The 19,803-nt window shown below is 40.9% G+C and overlaps 1 protein-coding gene across 1 annotated transcript in view; it reads right to left on the reverse strand.

The window, feature by feature from the left end:
- Nucleotides 1-2,605: 2,605 nt before the first annotated feature.
- LOC124150925 overlaps nt 2,606-19,803 on the reverse strand; it is a 58,841-nt gene continuing 41,643 nt past the window's right edge. Inside the window, exons 2-5 of the mRNA XM_046523128.2 lie at nt 13,159-13,516; nt 7,841-7,957; nt 6,791-6,929; nt 2,606-2,752 (exon numbers count right to left, since the gene is read on the reverse strand). Coding sequence (XP_046379084.2) covers nt 6,796-6,929; nt 7,841-7,957; nt 13,159-13,507 — 600 coding nt within the window. The 5' untranslated portion in view covers nt 13,508-13,516 and the 3' untranslated portion in view covers nt 2,606-2,752; nt 6,791-6,795. The remainder of the gene's footprint in view (nt 2,753-6,790; nt 6,930-7,840; nt 7,958-13,158; nt 13,517-19,803) is intronic.

A 19,803-nucleotide genomic window follows, 5' to 3' on the forward strand; every position in this document is an offset into this window, starting at 1 on the left:
AATTTTATTACAATTTACGTTGTTATTACAATTTACGTCAAAATTATTACAATTTGCTGCAAGTATTACAATTTACTTTTTTATTACAATTTACGTCGTAACAAGGCGCCTGTCTAAAATATTGGGCGAACTCTATGACACTTTTGAGGCTGTCGGTCAATTCACTTTCCCGCATCTGTTTCATTTTTCTGTCAATTCATTCTTCTGTTCGACCCTGTTGTCTGTACTTTTTCCTCTTGAGTTTCATCGCGTCGTGCTTGATGTTGTTCACACGATGCGTTGTAAACTAACATTTTGCCACTCCTCCACATCCACGTCGGTCTTTGGCGGCTTCCTGCGACGATTTTTGACAGTGAGACCTCTTCCTTTCTGTTCAGGAAGTCGTTCCTCATCGTCGTCACTGTTGTTGTCACTCTCGTATCTGAGACGTTTTCTTTTGCATTTCAAGTCGTCGTTTGCTGGACACCACGATCTGATATGTCGCTGTAGATCGTGCATATTGTTTATCAATACACCGCAGTCAGTACACGCAGTGGCCATGGTAAAAGGTCCTGTGTCGTCCCCTCGAGATGGATGCTGTTTCAACGTCGTCGTCATCAAAGCCGTGATCAGGTTGATTGTCGTTGGTTGTCAAGACGTTGACATGTAATCTATTCTTCTCACTTGTGCCGGGTTTGAGATCCACTGTGAGGTGTCCGTAAGGGGGTTTCAACAGCCCTTTCAGAAAGAGTAAATTTACCAATGTCTTCAGGAAATATTCTTCTGGCGAATAACTTCACCTGCTGTCTGTCCACTGGCGAATTGAAAAGTGTGACATAATGAGAATTTAGAGCAATGTCCCTAGATTCCTTCAGACAAAAAGTCATCCAACACCATCATGTTCTGGTTACAGGCATCGAAGAGTTTTCAGATTGTAAGGTATTCCTTTAACAAACCATACTTGGGTTAAAGTTTGAAGAATGCTATCGTAAAGAGGTTGCCACGCAGTATAACACCAGACAATACAGTCGGGCAGGGGTTGGACGAATCCACGACGTAATAGGTTGAAGACAAACACCGACTTTCCGCATCCACTGGGTCCAACAACGATGCTATTGGAGGGTATAAGGAACTTGAATCGTTTGTGTCGCTGGTGCTCCCGAGATGAAAGCAAACGAGGAGATATATTTCCTGATGAGAAGGAGGAGGAGGGTGTTTATCCGGAGGAGGAGGAGGAGTAAGGTGTTTATCCAGAGGAGGGAGAAGAGAAGGCGAGTCTTGAGTTTACCTATGCACCTGCTCTTGATGTCTCTGTAGATTATCTTTTCACGTAAAACTCTTGCCACAGTCTGGACAATTTTCCATATAAGGACTTTCATTGCTACATTGTTAGATTTTGTTGTTGACAAGGTTAATGTTTGAAATATCAGTCCTCGTGTTACAAATATGTAATGAAATTAGAAAAAGACACACAAGCACAAAAAAAACACTTTCATTTTGAACAATAACCTCACTGTTTTTTCAAAGTTGAGTTAATAGTACGAGACTTCCTTATATGTGAGATTGGGGGCGTTAACTCATTCGCCTTTCAGTTGTGTAAACAAACCCATACACTTATTTCCGGGCTGATAATCTCAGCAGACGCAGCCCCGAAATGCGCATGGAGAAAAGGCCAAAAAAGGAGGCCAAAATGCAGTCGCAATAACATTCCATTTCGCGTGCATATAAGGATATTCATTACTATCCATTGTTCCAATGGTCCAGTAATTAGTTGCATGATTACATCTGGCCAGTTGACCCTGTATTCATCTAATTAACCTGATACATCGCTTATACATTTACATATTAATGAGTATTCTTGCCTATTAATGAGGGATTGGTGACCTTAGTTTCCATATAAGGATATTCATTACTATCCATTGTTCTTTGTTAATGAATGCTCGAGTAATTAGTTACATGATTGCATTTGGTCAGTTGACCCTGTATTCATCTAATTAACCTGATACATCACTTATACATTTACATATTAATGAGTTATCTTGCATATTAATGAGGCATTGACGTGGACAACACCCAACACATCCTCCCCCACCACACGTTTCAAAAACGCCCTCGTTTATTTAAGTATTTCCTTTCAAAACAATCTCATGTTTACACAAGTGTTTTGCCTTTCAACTGTCCGGAAACGCTTTGTTGATACAACTGTTATACGAGGTTATTGGTCAAGGTTATACGAGGTCATTGATCGCATGACAACCCCCCACCCCTCAAGGTCAAGGTTATGTGACGTCATCAGTCACGTGAGGTTACTAGGAGCACTTGTGACGTCATCAAATGTGGATGTGTGGATGGATACATCTTAAATATCTACTACTAACGTACATCACACTGGCTACATAATGATGTACGAAAAGTTTGTTACTATTTTTCATGATATCTACACTTTAAGAACAGCACGTCATGAACCCTTAGAAACCTCAGCTGCAATGCTAATGTATCATACTTCATCTGTTTGTCATCCGAACCAAATGTTCTAAATGATACATATATTATCAGAGAACAAGTCAGATACAAGAAACGTAAGACCGTCTTGATTTATTTTATTGTTTTGAAGACAGAAAGCAAATTGCTCCACGATCAATTTATTTTCATTTCGAAGGTTTGAAAATACATATTAGTCAATTGATATATGATCTTTGACAAGCAACCATTTTGTCTTAATTGTACACTTTTTTGATATGGTGGAGTTCAGGATCCCCTGTTGATATGTCCTCTGAAAATCAAAATAAATATTTTATATACAAGCATCAGGGTGGCACTGTAGCTCACCTGGATTGAGTTGAAATATTTGGGCCATGTTAAATTCGGTGAGGATTTTGTGAGCAGTTTTAGATACACCATAGGTGGGATCATTCATACAAAGTTTCATCACCGTTTTCAGCCTTGTAGTTTCAGTGGGAATGTAACACAATAAAAAGTGTGAATTTATCGAAAAAAATAAATTGACCCCGAAAATTCTTTAATAAAACAATTATGCTTCAGACTGTTGAAAAAAAAGAAAGAAACTTCCCCCACCAAATATACATTGTTGCAAGGCGTTTTTCTTTAAAACAATTCACTGGTTTTGTTCGTAGCTGTAGCTGTAAACGATCTAATGTCGATACAAAATCACAGGCAAAGCGCCCAATGGATGCTTTCATGTCAACTGTAGGCGTTTTGACCCATTCACTTCTATGTCTCATTTTGGACTGTGCACCTTAAATACGTTTTCAAAGGGGTGAGAAATCTGTTTCAACCTTATCCTTATCATGGTTATCCTTCTAATTGTCAAGCCGTTGACAGTTCTGATGAGTCACCGGATGAATTAAACTATTAGAAACCTCTTCATGGTCACGGGAATGTAATTGTGTATGGTTAATTCCATTTTAGTTTGTTACACCTTAGAAGATAGACAGAACTCCGTCATTCCGCATAAGGATTCTCTTCTTTTTTGTGTTCGTCTTCTTTGAGTGTAGTCACTTACTATAAATGTATAGGTCTTATGATTTCCTCTAGATTGTCATGGTCTATGGCATGGTAAGTTTGCCTAAAACAAGGCAGTCCTTGGTGAAACAGGACGTAGTGATCTTTTTGTAGCCAGCCAATTAAGGTTAGTTAAGTATTGGCTTAAGTTACTTAGAATGGTGCCTGGTATATAACTATATCAGTGTTACAAAATGGTTTCAGATGTGAGAAATCTATTATGTATAAGGCTTTTCATATGCATGAATTTCCCAAGAGACCCGCAGTTATTTCTATATTCATTTAAGCAGAGACTAAAGGATAACACTGCTAAACTTCCTGATATGATCTATGATGAGAAGTGTGTAACTTAATTTAACATCCAACCATGTACATCACGTACCAAATTATGCCTATGTATTATGTATTGAATAATCTGTCTAACGCCGCACTCAGCAATATTCAAACTGTATGACGGCGGTCTGTAATAATCGAGTCTGGTCCAGACGGTTTCCTCCCATTAGTAAGACAGCCCAGTTGTGAGACACCTTAAAACAACAATGTCAAACCTGGTTGCACATGTTGTGTACAGTGAAATTTCTAACAAAATTTCCAACTGTTGTACATTTGCCAAGGTCTTAACGGTACATCGCCAATGAGTACCAGTTTGTCTTACTTTGTTCTTGTAGTGGAGATATCCCTGAAAGAGGACCTGGAGAGTACCTCTTTGACTGGTAATGAACTCAACCTGCTGCAAACCTGCCATGATTGTGCATGAAATGTTCACAGACTAGGGGGAATTTATATGTGTAATAAGTAAATTTTAACAAAACATGCATCTCAACATTTTGAGTAAGCTCCTACTAGCTCCTAACTCATTTATTTCCTGAGAATATTCAAACAGAATTACTGGCCTACTCATTAATTAATCCGCTGTGACCATTGTTAAGTGGGTAGACTGGTTGTGTTTGTTTAATTAATCCCACCTACTCCACTGTCTTACAATGGGTGTCTCACTAATGGGATGTCTTACTAATGGGATGTAACCGTCCAGACAATCCAGTGATTTACATCAGTCGTATCAATCCACCCAATTGGGATCGATGACATGCATCAACCAAATCAGCGAGCATGACCGGTCGCCTCTCACGACACACATAGTCAGTCGCCTTTTACGGTAAGCATATGTTGCTGAAGACCTATTCTACCCTGGATCTTCACGTGTCTTCTACATTTTAATAACCTACATTTTAATAAACCATGTACTCCATCATAGTAATTTGAACTATATTAATTGTTCTTTATATATACTCTTAAAAAAGAGAAACTTGACACACTTTCAAAATGTAATATAATGTGATTGTTTCAAAATAGGACACAGAAACCATAATTGAAACACTGTTTGAAGATCAATGTACACAATGTTCAAAACATTAATCGTGTCACCTAGACAGACACACGTATACGATACAGTTAATGTCACAGGGGTACAGTAACTGTCAGTATCGGTTGTGCCCACCACGTGCATTAATCACCACTTTACACCGACGATCAATAGATGCAATCAAGTTGTCAATAACACGCTGTTGGATGTGCTGTCATTCATGCTGAAGTGCATCAAGAAGCGCCGGAAGTGTTTGGGGCGGTGGATTCCTTCTGCGAACGCGTCGATCCAACTCGTCCCACAGATGCTCAATCGGGGACAAATCTGGTGACCGGGCTGGCCAAGGTAATGTCTGGATGTTGTTGTGGTGTAAGAAGTCCTGACAAACACGTGCAATATGCGGTCGAGCCTTATCCTGCTGGAACTGTCCGCCATGAACGTTGACGTGAGGAAGAACGTAAGGCTGTAAGATCAATTCTCTCTGTAACGCACACCTGTCAATGCACCTGCCACATGCACGAGAGGCGTCCTACCACCGTGATAAATTCCGGCCAATACCATGACACCCCCGCCGCCAAATGGGACAACCTGCTGCACACAGTTGGGGGCGTAACGTTCACCCCGACGTCTGTAGACACGTGCGCGCCCATCAGCACGTGTGAGTAGGAAACGGGACTCGTCAGTAAACAGTACATTTCTCCAACTTGCACGTGCCCATCTAACCCTCTGTTGGCACCAAAGCAGACGGTCCGCCAGATGACGTGGGGTCAATACATGACATCGAACAGGTCTTCGTGCAAAAAGTCCAGCCTCCCTCAGTCTGTTGCGTACCGTTTGATCTGATATTCCGTGTACCCCAGGGATCTGTGTGGTTGTAGACGTGGCTGTGGCTGTGCGGTCTCGGAGGTGTCGCAGCCGGATGTATCGATCTTGTACTTGGGTTGTCACCCTTGGTCTTCCTGACCTTGGTCTGTCGTCAACTCTGTTGGTGTTGTTGTATCGGGTCCACAGTGCGGAGATTGTCTGTCTGGATACGCCAAAGTGCCTGGCCACTTCTTGCTGAGTTGCTCCAGCTTGTAATCTCCCAGTGGCGTTGTTCCGTTGAGCTGCATTCAGTCTTGGCATTCTGTCACCGCCTCTACTGCCGTTATAAGGACTGTATGAACAGCCGTTGATGTGGATTTTTCTACCCATTCAGCAGGGGGCCTGCATGCCTAAATGCAGAATCCTGTGCTGCACGATTTTTACAGGCGGTTGCGTTTGGATGAAGCTGTAAAATTGATCCCTAAACGCTACGTTTATGTGCTTTGCATGTGTTTTCGCGAATTATAGACACATCATCTTTCTGTTTGACTTATTTGGTTCTCATTTAGTGTAATTATTTTAGATATTTGGCAAAAAGTGGTTTTACATCTATGTCAAGTTTCTTTTTTTGAAGAGTATATTATATCTTGTGGAAATATTTACTCTAATTGTTATTATAACGAACATGCTTATAACGAACTGACCGATATAACAAACATATATATGCTTATAACGAACTACGGTTATTACGAACTATACGTTCTTTTGAGTTCGTTATAACCGTAGTTTACTGTATTTGAATTCAAAGTGGTTACCAGACCCGCTCTCATTCATGTGTAGTGTTCGGTTAATTCATTGGCGAAATGCGAGTTGAAAGTTGAGAAGCTGCTATAAACAAAACCCAAAATAAAAATAATGTCCCGTACGCTTTAACTGGATTTGCTTTCCAATTCGTTGCTTGACAGGACATGTCAGCAGTGCGAATAGTATGAACATGAGACTGATCCAGAGCCACACTGTCTATCGTCTTTGTCGAATCACAAAAATAGTAAGTCTGATTTACGAAGGGAAATTTGTTAAATGGATCTTACAATAAACCTTTACATGAAGTGTATTCCATACCTGTATTAACCTGTACAGCAGGTGTATTGACCATCTAACGAGGAATCCTCGAGCATGGTACACGCTTCGGGCAGCGTTGAAGCACCGCATACTGAGGCCACTATGTCGTTGCGGACACACCGTTGAGTGCAAGGGGTCCCTGAGAATGAAGACCGTACAAACAATTTTACAACTCTCAGTTTTAACTAAATTAAACTTTCAATCTCCTGACAGTAATATCATTTTATTTGTTTGTTGTTTAACGCCGCACTCAGCAATATTCAAGCTATATGACGGCGGTCTGTAAATAATCGAGTCTGGACCAGACAATCCAGTGATTGACATCATGCGCATCGATCCACGCAATTGGGATACGATGACATGCATCAACCAAGTCAGCGAGCCTGACCACCCGATCCCGTTAGTCGCCTCTAACGACAAACATAGTCGCCTTTCACGGCTAGCATTGATTGCTGAAGATCTATTCTACCCCGGATCGCGACTTAATATCAAGTTACCTCTCAAAGGAAGCACGTTCTATTGTTAAATACATTTACCAATCTACACAGCAGGTTATTTTTGTCTAAAAAACAACCTTCATTGCATTAGACCAAATACACCGAGTTTTTATACTTTAGCAACAACACTCTAGCACTCTTGCACGACACTGGCACTCTATGTGATCCCATATTAAGTGACGCCCGGACCAAAACAGATGGTTTAGGGTACTTGTTACCCTGCCTGGCGTTCGGCATTCAGGGTCTAAAACAAGGACTGGTCGGCTAGGAGTCAGTATACTGAAGCAGAGTGGAGTATTCATGCTTAACTGCGGCATAGTATCTAAGTGGGTAAGCACAAGCAACCATACACACTCACGTGCGTGCACGTCGCTATATAAGTGCAATAATTTTGGACGCGACCCCATTTCACCTCACCTCACATATAATGTGATGTATCGATGACCGGGCAAACACGAGCACGTCCACGTTTCAGAGAATATCTACGATCAAACACGAGCTCTAAATGCACAGAATAGGTAGCGCCAAAAAAGATTTGAAAATAGTCGCATACTGAACGTTTTGGGGGCGACGTCTGGTCCCTGAATTGAAGGCATGGTTGTTGTAGTCGTTGTAAGCACCGTAGTTGTAGTTGCCGTGGGCGTAGTTGCCGTGGGCGCAGTAGGCTCCGCTGAAGGAAAACAACCTTTAACGTTACTTGGTTGTACATTTAGGCATTTACAAATACATAATTGTGTAGAAATTATAAAGTATACATAACCTTGCCATTCGTCACCACTCGCCCCTTTCCGTAACCTGCAAGAAGACTCGTCCCCCTCTCGATGAATGTTATGTGCGAAAATACGCCAAACCAATCAGAATGCGCGTATGATTTCGAGTTCTTTGTCAAATAATCCCTCAGAAATAATTTTTGATTTTACATATGTCTTGCATCTATAAATATACCCAAGACACAGTTATATGTGTTCAATCATACTGTATAATTCCGCACGTCCCGATGTGCTTTAAATTGCATCTGAAATATATATAATATATAGGGAAATATATGTGAACCATTACGCAACGAGTTGATTTTAGGTATGCCCGTTTGCGCTAAGACGGAACCTAGTCGCAAAAAAGGCCATGAGAGGGGCACGAGTCGCTATTCGGCTTGTCCCGGAATAACACGAGTTGGTCACGAATGATAACTTTGCGTACGAGTTTGTAAGATATGGCTGAAGATGGGAAGATGTTTGCCTGATCCTGTTATTGGTCTTGAGCCTAGCACTTCCGAAAGTACTAATAATCTTGAAAAAGAAATTCAATGCATAAGAGTGAGTGAGTATGGTTTTACGCCGCTTTTAGCAATATTCCAGCAATATAACGGCGGGGGACACCATAAATGGGCTTCACACATTGTACCCATGTCGGGAATCGAACCCGGGTCTTCGGCGTGACGAGCGAACGCTTTAACCACTAGGCTACCCGACCGCCCCTCAATACATAAGACCTTTGTGTGTTGTGACTTGTGCTATGTCTGAGCAAAGTTCCTCTGAGAATGATTCCAGTTATGATTTGGCTGGCACTGTTATGGACCTTCTTCGAGGGAGAGTGTAAGGGGCGGTCGGGTAGCCTAGTGGTTAAAGCGTTCGCTCGCCACGCTGAAGACCCGGGTTCGATTCCCGACATAGGTACAATGTGTGAAGCCCATTTCTGGTGTCCCCCGCCGTGATGTTGCTGGAATATTGCTAAAATCGGCGTAAAACCATTCTCACTCACTCACTCACTCGAGGGAGAGTGCAAACATTCTGACAGTTTGGCTGTTGAGGAACCAGTTCTGGGTAGGGAGCTGTAAGTTAAGTTAAACGGGGAGGGCCCATAACTCAAATCTTTTGCCAACAGGGAACTTACTCTCTTTAGAAGAAGCTGACATGGTTCCACTTTGCTATTAATTCCAGGGTATCGTTTTGATGAGGACATGGAGGCCCCAAATGTACGTGCTGATAATGAACGGAAGGTCGTCCATCAAATTGTCCTTCCAAATTCATATCGATAGCATGTTTTGAGTTTGGCACATGAAACTCCTTTGGCAGATAAACAAAACTTGTGACAAAATTCTGTCCCATTTTGGCCTAATTTGCGGCATGATGTGACTGAATTTGCAAAACATGCCATGCGTGTCAAATGTTTGGGAAACCTAATCAGAAAAGATCCCAATAGCATCTTTTGAACCCATTCCAGCCTTTGAAGAACCTTCCAGCAGGGTTATCATTGATTGTATTGGTCCCTTGCCTAAAACTAAGTCAGGAAATGAGTACATGTTTACTATCATGTGTGCTTCCACAAGATTTCCATTGGGAAACTTACAGCTCAGGTTATAATCAAGGCTTGGATAAATTTCTTCACCATGATTGGTTTGCTAAGATTATACAGTCAGATCAGGGCTCTAATTTCATGTTAGGTGTTTTGCAACAAGCTATGCACCAGTTAGGCATAACTCAGGTTAGGCCTCGTGCCTCGTACCAGTGATTGATATCATGAGCATCGATCCACGTAAAAGGCGACTAACGGGATCGGGTGGTCACGCTCGCTGACTTGGTTGCTGCATGTCATCGTATCCCAATTCCAGACTCGATTATTTACAGACCGCCGTCATATAGCTGGAATATTGCTGAGTGCGGCGTAAAACAACAAACCAATCAACCAACCAACCTCACTTGTTCACGGATGTATCTGGCCGTACGGATGTAGTATGTCATGATGTAGATGTAGGTGACGATGTGCCTGTGAAACAACACCCCTACCGGATGAATCCAATCAAGCTTTAAACTCTGTAGAAGGAAATTCAATACATGCTGGACAAAGACAGCCAATCTTCTGGGTGTCAAAGCCTATGCTGACGATAGTATGAACAATTCCATGGGGTGGGACGAACACCTGAAGAGGATCCGTGCTTTCTTCGAGAGACTCACTGCAGACAAGGTGACTATAAGTTTAGTGAAAAGTGAATGTCCATAGGCAAAGGTCAGCCACAGCCCGTACAATCAAAGGTAGAAGCTATTTCAAAATTCCAAGTTCCACAAAAAACAAACAGGAACTTATGAGATTTCTGGGTATGGCTGGTTACTACCATAAATTTTGTCGAAATGTCTCACATGTGGCAGCCCCTCTCACTAACTTGCTGGGCAAAAACGTGAAATTTGTTTGGGACGCATGGAGCGTCATGAGCGTTCATTTGGCGACATCAAATGGATTGTGCATTTGTGTTGATGCAGATTATGAATCCGCGTTTTTCGTTCTGGTTTGCCATCTAAATAATTTTGACGATCTCTTTTCACATGAAAAAGTAATTGATTATTTTCTTGGGTAAAATTCATTTTGCAATGCCTGTCACAATATCAATACAATTCAATAACCACATACTTAAAACATTTATAGTCTTTGCCTTATCCTAAATTACTCATATATGGTATATGATATTCAATTAATATCACATATTCTAAATAAAATTAAACTCTCAGACTAATCTGGACAACTGAGTGAGTGAGTATGGTTTTACGCCTCTTTTAGTAATATTCCAGCAAAATCAGGCGGGGGACACCAGAAAAGTGGCTTTACACATTGTCTGGACAACTGAAAGAAATGGAACACAGCATACTGTATATTTCCATGTGCCATTAAAAACGTATCCTGTATTAATTTTCCAACCAGACACAGTTGTGTTTGCTTGACATACTCATATCACGACACAGAGACACCGAAATCTTTTATGTTATGACATGTTTGGGCAATGTTCTTTGTCAGTAGTTGTGTGTCTACAATTTCAATTACTTGCTCACTGCATCGTACGACACGATTTACCACATGCGACCACGTGGAGAAACAAACATTGTTCTAGTCAGCAGGTAACGTCGGGATATACAGAATATCTGTATCTATAAGTTTACATTTGTGAACCAGTCTTATACATTTGAGATTGGAAAGCACGAGTGATTCTATGTATCACGCAAAGTAAATCTTCCAACAATTTCAGTTTGTAAACAATAACAACCAGTGTGTGGAGTTAAAAATGTAAAGCTAACAAACGCAGGGGCAGAGATGTTAGTGATGTCATTTGATTGTGACGTCGTACTAGGAGACACCGCGTGATCTCAGCAACGCGATATCACCTGTGGTCGTAGCTTTCGTAACGAAGGGTTGCAGCTGGTGCTTAACTTATTTCTAGCTCTGTGTGTGTGTGTGTGTGTGTGTGTGTGTGTGTGTGTGTGTGATTCATGCCATATTAGACATATCTTATCTCAAGTTGTTTGATCAAGTTACAACATTGAAGGCCTCTGCAAAGTTTTCAAAAATTGTATGATAGGACATTTCCATATTTGACGCATCAGTGCAAAAAGTTATGACTGATGCAATTCCCTGTTTTGACTTTTCACCATGTGTCCCAATGTTTTGTTTCAGGTGAACAACTGACTTGCCTTTGCATGTGTTTCTGATTGGTTTGTCTGTTTTTTTGTTTAACGCCGCACTCAGCAATATTCCAGCTATATGACGGCGGTCTGTAAATAATCAAGTCTGGACCAGTCAATCCAGTGATTGACATCATGAGCATCGATCCACGCAATCGGGACACGATGACATGCACCAACCAAGTCAGCGAGCCTGACCACTCGATCCCGTTAGTCGCATCTTACGACAAGCATAGATGCCTTTTATAGCAAACGTGGGTTGCTTGGTAATACAGGTGGGGCAGGATACACTCGCCTTTTCACGTCTGTTTATGTCGTTTTTATTAACCCACTGTCAAGTTCGTTGCAGAAGTAATGGTTTTGATATACGTCCACATCGAGACATTCGCAAGAATACACGACAAGCGTCAAGGGCAATAGAAGGCAATAATAGGGAATGCTCTTTATCACGACTCGAAAATTCCATGCAAATCTAAAATAACAAACACTGGTATTTTGCAATATATAATTATTTCATGTCTGTATTTGTGAACCTTTTCGTCCAAGTTTAACAACAGGAAATCCCTGACACCGACCTAATATAGAGTTTATCAAGTGACTTGTCAACTGGAACGCAGTTCCTTCTTCCGGCCAAACTTACATTTATCGAAGTACGAATTTTGTGCATTCACCGGATTATATGCGCAGGTTTTCATATTCCCACTGCCAATTAGAATTGCTTAAATTTGTGAAACTAATTCATTTCGCAATTATTCACTGTTAAAATGATATATGATACTAATACTAATTCCAGCTTTATGGAGGTGAGCATCGATCCACTCAATATGGATCGATGACATGCATCAACCAAGTCAGCGTGCCTGACCACCCGATCCCGTTAGTCGCCTCTAACGACAAGCATAGTCGCTCTTTACGGGAAGCATGAAGACCTATTGTACCCCGGATGTTCACGGGTTGCATACCTATACGACACGTCCTGGATGCCAAACCGCGGTAAAATTCAACATGGCAGTCCGCGTGTTTATTTTTTTCTCGGTATTTCCTGACCATGAATGGATCGTAACTGTCATAGAGTTGCATGAGATGCATTCCAGTGTCGTATATAACAAAACGAGCAAACACTGTGGCGTACGTACATTGGTCTAATATTCCACATACACAGCATTATCCAGCATGCACTCGTCATCAGGCGAACCAGAACTACAACATTGCCTTTTACGTCAAGCATGGGTTGCTAAGGACCTATTTTACCCGGATCTTCACGGGTCCATAAAGACTAGATGTTACTCTTACATTTATCGAAGTATGAAATCACATTTTCACCGGAGTATTTGCGCAAGTTTTCAGATTTTCTCATGTATAAGGTATCTAAATAAACCAAATATATAAAATATGGGTTTTTTTTAAAGAAATAAATAATACTTACATGTTACAAAGCAGGAAGCAGCCAACTGAGCAATGGGACACACGATCTGATGTACCCTGGTGTTGGGCGCAGAACAAGACTGGCTAAAGAAGGTCCTGATCTTCGAACATGGGAAATCTGAAAGAGCCAGGCTGCAATCACTCGGGCTGTTACGTACTCGGCACAGGTCTTTCACTTTCAAGGAAAAACCGTCTTTCCTCACAGAACACCAGTAACAGGATGTACACTGGCCCTGTGTCCCGACTGCAGCGCAGATGCTGGTGATGTCGTCGTTGGTAAGAGTTTGCGAGGAAGACAGGGTAATGGCACACGTAACCAAGAGTGCACTAAGCATCATCTTCATCGTCATATCGGTTCGCTGGATATAGATATACGTACATATCATTAATAAATATATTTTGAAGGCATCTTAGAAACATGCATTAAAGATCAATTATAAGAATATTTAATGTTTGTTTGTTTCTTGTTTAACGCTGCACTCAGCAATATTACAGCTATATGACGGCGGTCTGTAAATAATCGAGTCTGGACCAGACAATCTCGTGATTGACATTATGAGCATCATCCACACAATTGGGATATGGTGGCATGCATCCACCAAGACAGCGAGCCTGAAGACCCGACCACCCAAACAAGCATAGTCGCCTTTTACGGCAAGCATGGATTGCTGAAGACCTATTCTACCCCGGATCTTCACGGGTCGAATATTGTTCGGTGGTCTTAAATGTGAGTAATTGAGTACGGGTTGCCCAGTTGTCTAAGGTGGCGCAATTCGCTATCCAGAGACCTATGATTATGGGTTCGATTTTCTGTTCGTACAGATTATTTCTTGGTTTGCCTGGGCTTCATAAGTGTAAACATCTTAAAGAAATACATGAATGGTAGTGAGGATATCGTCACTCATTACTCCGCAAGTCTACAAACAATATTATGTTTCGTAGCTCAGCATAGTGTTGTTTTGAAGACTAAATAAGCTGAATTAAGCGGACACCCCATAACATATCCAAAACAAGGTTCCAACGGCGGTAATCCAGTCGCAATCATTCATCCACCCAAGTAGCACACAAAAGTGAGTGATTGTGTGAGTTGAGTTTAACGCCGCTATTAACATTACTCCAGTTATATCACGGCGTGTCAGCTTATTGATGGAGGAACGCCCGAAGTGATGTAGGTCTCAGACGTTTACCACTTCGGTGAAACCCACGAGCACGGGTATGGTGCTGATAAACCTAGAAACATAATCGGGGCGAACCGGAACTCGAACCCACAATCATAGGTTTCTGGCATGCCCAAGGGACGCAACTCTGCCCTACGAATCGCGGCGCCTTAAACGCCACCCGTGCCTTCAGCACACAAAAGACAAAAGGGGAAATGAAACGTATACTAAATAACTGGAGATGCATTATTGCACCAATGTATTGCAATTAACAGAAACGTGAGGTGGGTATTATCCCAGCTTTGAACGGTTTTTCATGGCGTGTGTGTGTAATGTGGGGGAAAATATCAAATTGACGTAGACGTTTATCACAGATATACCCCAATGAGCGCAGAAATGTGTTGACAAACCACGAATCATTACCAAGATGAATCTGGGATTCCAACCAACGATAATCTTGTTCTCTCATACGACTAATGGACGCAACACTACACAGCAAACTCCGAAACATTAAACAAGAAGTCCGTTTATGTCCTGGAATATTGGAACTTGATCTAGACAGTGGCTTCATAACAATGTAGGTTAACGTGCCATAGGGCTTGTGCGCATAGAGCATGCATAGCACGTCTGGTCGAATACCTGATGTGAATGTTATCGCTAGCTAGGTATCTCTCCTGCGCACATTCATACCAAATTCCCTAGTTATGCCCAAAGGCATTCAGATTTAGCCAGAAAATATACAGGTGTAGCGAAGATCGTTGAATATTGCGTTTTATTACCCACGTGGTGAAGATACAGGTGGTAAGACACTAAATCCGTACGTCACACGTGTGTCGTACAAGGTTGACCTTGTTTTATTCGTTTTGATTGGATAACCGTGACCTCTGTCACACCGGGACTACTTTTTTCATTCATAAAAAATCGCGAGACGTCATTCATTTTGCGATTACAAGGCAGAACTGAAGAAATTCATGAGAACTTTCAATTTGATTTAACGTAAAAGGATAGGCGTGGTGAAATGAAGTCTGTTTAAACTATCTGGACAGATATCTAGACTTACTTGGGATGATCCGGTTGTGCCATCGGTGTCCCCCTTGAAGCGTATTTTGTGGCGCTGTTTCGGGAGGTGTTGTTCATGAATGAACGAACACGACAGCACGACCAGATCACTTAAAGTTCACAGTTCCGATACAAATCATTCGAAAACTCCGTGGAAGTGTGCTTGACTTCTGATTTTGTGGCCCCAAACATCCCAAATGTGAACAGTAACATTCCCTATCTCTAGCGTAAAACGCTGTGAGTGGATCGCGGTTGTCTTTTCTTATTCTGGTAGCGACCTTGCCCTTCGATCGTTCGAAGCTGTCACTGACATGCAAGCAGATTTGAGTTTGTTGATTTTCACGTCTTCAGTATATAGGGTGGTACAGTTAACATGAATGTCTTTGGCGAACAGTCTGATTTCCCTCTTCCAAAATGGTACGGACATGATATAAATTCAGCTGATAGATCAAGGAAACCAACCATTTTGATTGAACAGACGGGACCCCGGCAGTGTGATGCGTGTGACTGTTGGTCCGATATTCAAAGCGCGGCGCTAATGTGACATTTCAAATTTTCTTATCGGTGTCCTGCGTACTAACAACATGGCGCTTGAATTACCATAAGTTGAAGACTTTCTTCCAAAAGGATCTTGAGCGTCGGTGCTGGTTTGTTTGCAAACAGAACAGCAGGCGCATGTTGTTAATGCGTATGCATAAACATGTCAACAATGCCCATATTTGGTCATATATCAATATTCATGCGCAACCAGATTTTTCAACCGGTTTCAGTTTGGTCTGTCAACGAACGAAAGTTGTTATGTATTTACACCTAAATATATATTTAACGTGGGTAATAAATAAAATACCACTCTCATTCTCGTTAGATACCAATTTTACGAAACTCGTGAACTTTCTATGGTATCTGACCTCGCTTTCGCTCGGTCAGATACCATAGAAAGTCCACTCGTTTCGTAAAAATGGTATCTAACGAGAATGAGTGTAGTATTCTCTATATATTTAGGAATAGGTTAGGTGAAATGGGGTTTAACGTCGCGTCCAAGATTATTGCACTTATATAGCGACGTGCATGCACGTGAATGTGTGTGTGTGTGGCTGCTTGTACTAGTCCGGACTGATGCCGAGCACACTGAGATACCATGCCGCAGTTTAACATGAACACCCCACTCAGACACAGTATACTGACTCCGAGCCGACCAGTCCTTGTTTGAGCCCCTTAATGCCTAGCGCCAGACAGGGTAACAACAAGTACCATCTTTTAACGTCTTTTGGTATGACGCGGCTTGGGATCGAACTCCGGACCTTCCGCTCTCCGGGCGGACGCTCTACCATTAGACCACGGAGGCGGTCATATTGAGGAATAAAATATGAAAAGAAGCAATTAGTTAATGTAGTTTACACCAGTTGGTCGAGGGAGAATAGACAGCACATCAGTACATGCAAAAAACATTCCTTTACTTGAACGCCTTTATATTGATATTGTCCTGGGTGATCTGATTGGCAACCTGCTCCAATAAATGCAATTAACTTTTCTCGAATTTGCTCGAGGAAGCTGGTTTCTATGGTAACGAAACATTTTAAACATTAACGCCTGATAATGAACTATGCATTAGTTATATTTTGTGACACTTATTACTACACATTGGATGAAATACCGTGTGTGCACATCAAAGGTATTCAACAATAACACAAACAAACTCATAGAGTTGATAGCAGCTGCCCTTATCATTAGGTAACCCACTGCTAAAAACTACCGAAGTCTTGCTCACATGTCCATAGTGTAACAAAAATGCTTCTACAGCTGCCTCACAGCCATTCACAGCCTAAAGTAAACCCCAAACCCATCATTTAAACGCAAATTACAACTTAGCCCCATGACCAATGCAATTCTCTCGAAGCATGCGGGCATTAGCTAAAGGCACGCATAGCCCTAAACAAACACCAGCCACTTATCATAGCACTGCAACAAACCCGCCTACCCTTTAAAAGTGCCCTGAAATTACCAGGCTTCAATTTCATTCGGAAAGACAGCCCCCTTAAAAACCCAGGGCCTCCCCATAGGAGCCTTTGCATATTAGTCAAATCACTCTAAATTATGATATTATTGATATTCCTACCACTAATCTAGAAGTCCTGGCACTAAATAACACTATACATAAAACAAAACTAACTATAATATATATTTATCATACCCAAACCAAACCCTTTAAGGGTGACCTTAACATTCTTACCAACTACATAGAACCAAATACACATTTCCTCGGGGATTTCCACGCGCAACACCCACTCTTGGGCACAACAATTTTCAAACAATTTACCCAACTAGCTATCACAAACATCCAACTGAAGTGAACAGTTCACTAACTACAGTCAAACTTTCCAAAACGACAAGCTGGGAAGTTCATAATGACACCTGGGCCAGTGATGACTGCCCCATCAAAATATCCTCAAATTTACTAAATAAATCTTCCCAAGCTAACGACAAGTTTTTAGACCAAGATACCCTCCTAACACATTTTAATTGTAAAACAAATCAAACTGGCAGCTGTTCATAAAACTCTGCAACCAAACAGACACAACAAAAATACAATATAACAACACAGACACCTTCAATTAAAACTTCACAAATAAAATGAAGCATGAAATTGCCACTTAATGTATCCCCGTCTCTGAAATAAACCACTCACACAACCCAGTACCAGCAACGAAATAATAAAATCTAAGAGAGACCGTTCTAAATTGCCTTTAGTTAATTAACTCAGAAATAATTCCAAACAAATTATCATGGCAGCAAAGAAAAATCACTGGCAAATCTTTTATAAGACCTTAAAAATTGGCAAACGAAATACTAGAACGCCCAAGCAGCTCCACATACCCAGCACAAAAATTATATATATATAACCACAAAAACAAACAAACAAAACAAATTAAAACAAAAATATTAAAAATACTATCTGGAACTAAAGACTAGACCGCACGCACCTACCAATCAACAAAACCGTAACCATACAAGAATTATGAACAACTCTTAAAAAAACAAAACAAAAAACATAGCCACAGCCATAGGCCTACATACCATCAGTTACACTATTCCAATCAAATCCAATGAAAATTCAGACACTATTATTACAACTTTTTAACCAAATACGGAAAACCGGCAAACTACCCCAACAATGGAAAAAGGCTAAGGTGGTACCGGTCCTTAAACCGGGGAAACCCCACAATGAGCCGGACTCCTGACGCCAACATCTCGCTTCCCTCCCACATTTGTAAAATTATGGAATCTATATATATATAATAAATACCAATCAGTCCTGATCGGTTTTACATCCAATAGACAAACTTTAATGAAATAGACATATTTAATTTTACATATAGAACAAGACACCAGAAAGCACAAGCACAAAACACAATACATTCTGGCCATATTTATAGACTTGGCACAATAGCCTCATTCAAAAACTGGAAAAAAAGCCATTTTAAATTCATCCCTCCTTTCTGACAGAAACATAACAGTCAAATCTCATAATACCCTATCTGATGCATTAGAAAATGGCAGCCGTCAAGGTAGCACCCTGTCGCCGACCCTTTTTAACTTCAATCACTCACAAAAGGCAACAAATCCGCTTAAATTACAGGGCTGATGTACTATATAACCCTATCTGCAAACAAATCACAACAAAATACAACACAAGAAAATCTACACTCAAATATTCAAAACCAACCCAAGTAAGCCCCATACGTAAAACATCTCCATAAACTTCTCCAAACACACAACCCGAATAACATACAACATGCCCCCTAGGCAAATGAATGCATTCATGACAAAACTCCTCCTGAAACAGACACCTCGCTTCACAATACACTACAAGCTCCACCTAACGTAACCAAAACAGAAAAACAACAACAGTACTCAGTTTCATAAAAACAAACTGGCCAACACATACCCATATTTATAGCGATGCATCACAAACAAAAAACCAAACCACCGTCATAGGTATCCATGTAGACCAACCTATCTAAATAACCACAAACAACCATAATGAAAAATATAATCACTCTATTACAACACTAGTTACTAGCCATCTAAACAGCACACAAATACAAACAAATACAAATTTCTTATAATTTCACACTCTTTTCGGTCCATAAAAAAAATTCAAAACAAGCATTCAAACATCCGACCTGATTTAATTAATATTCTCGTTCATATAACATCAGTACTAAAATCACTTAATGAATCAGTAACTATTCAGACAAAACAATTTCAAGAATTATCACTGGCTATACAAAACTGATTATACCCTTTTCAAATAAAACAGACATCTTAAATGGCAAATACAATCATTGTAACTCACCAGAGGACCTAGATCCTGTTTTAACCAATGTCTCTTCTATAGCAACTCTCACGCTCAACAATATCAGTCTACT

Source organism: Haliotis rufescens, unplaced genomic scaffold (assembly GCF_023055435.1).
Source record: "Haliotis rufescens isolate VD_foot unplaced genomic scaffold, xgHalRufe1.0.p SCAF_4, whole genome shotgun sequence".
NCBI lineage: Eukaryota > Metazoa > Mollusca > Gastropoda > Lepetellida > Haliotidae > Haliotis > Haliotis rufescens.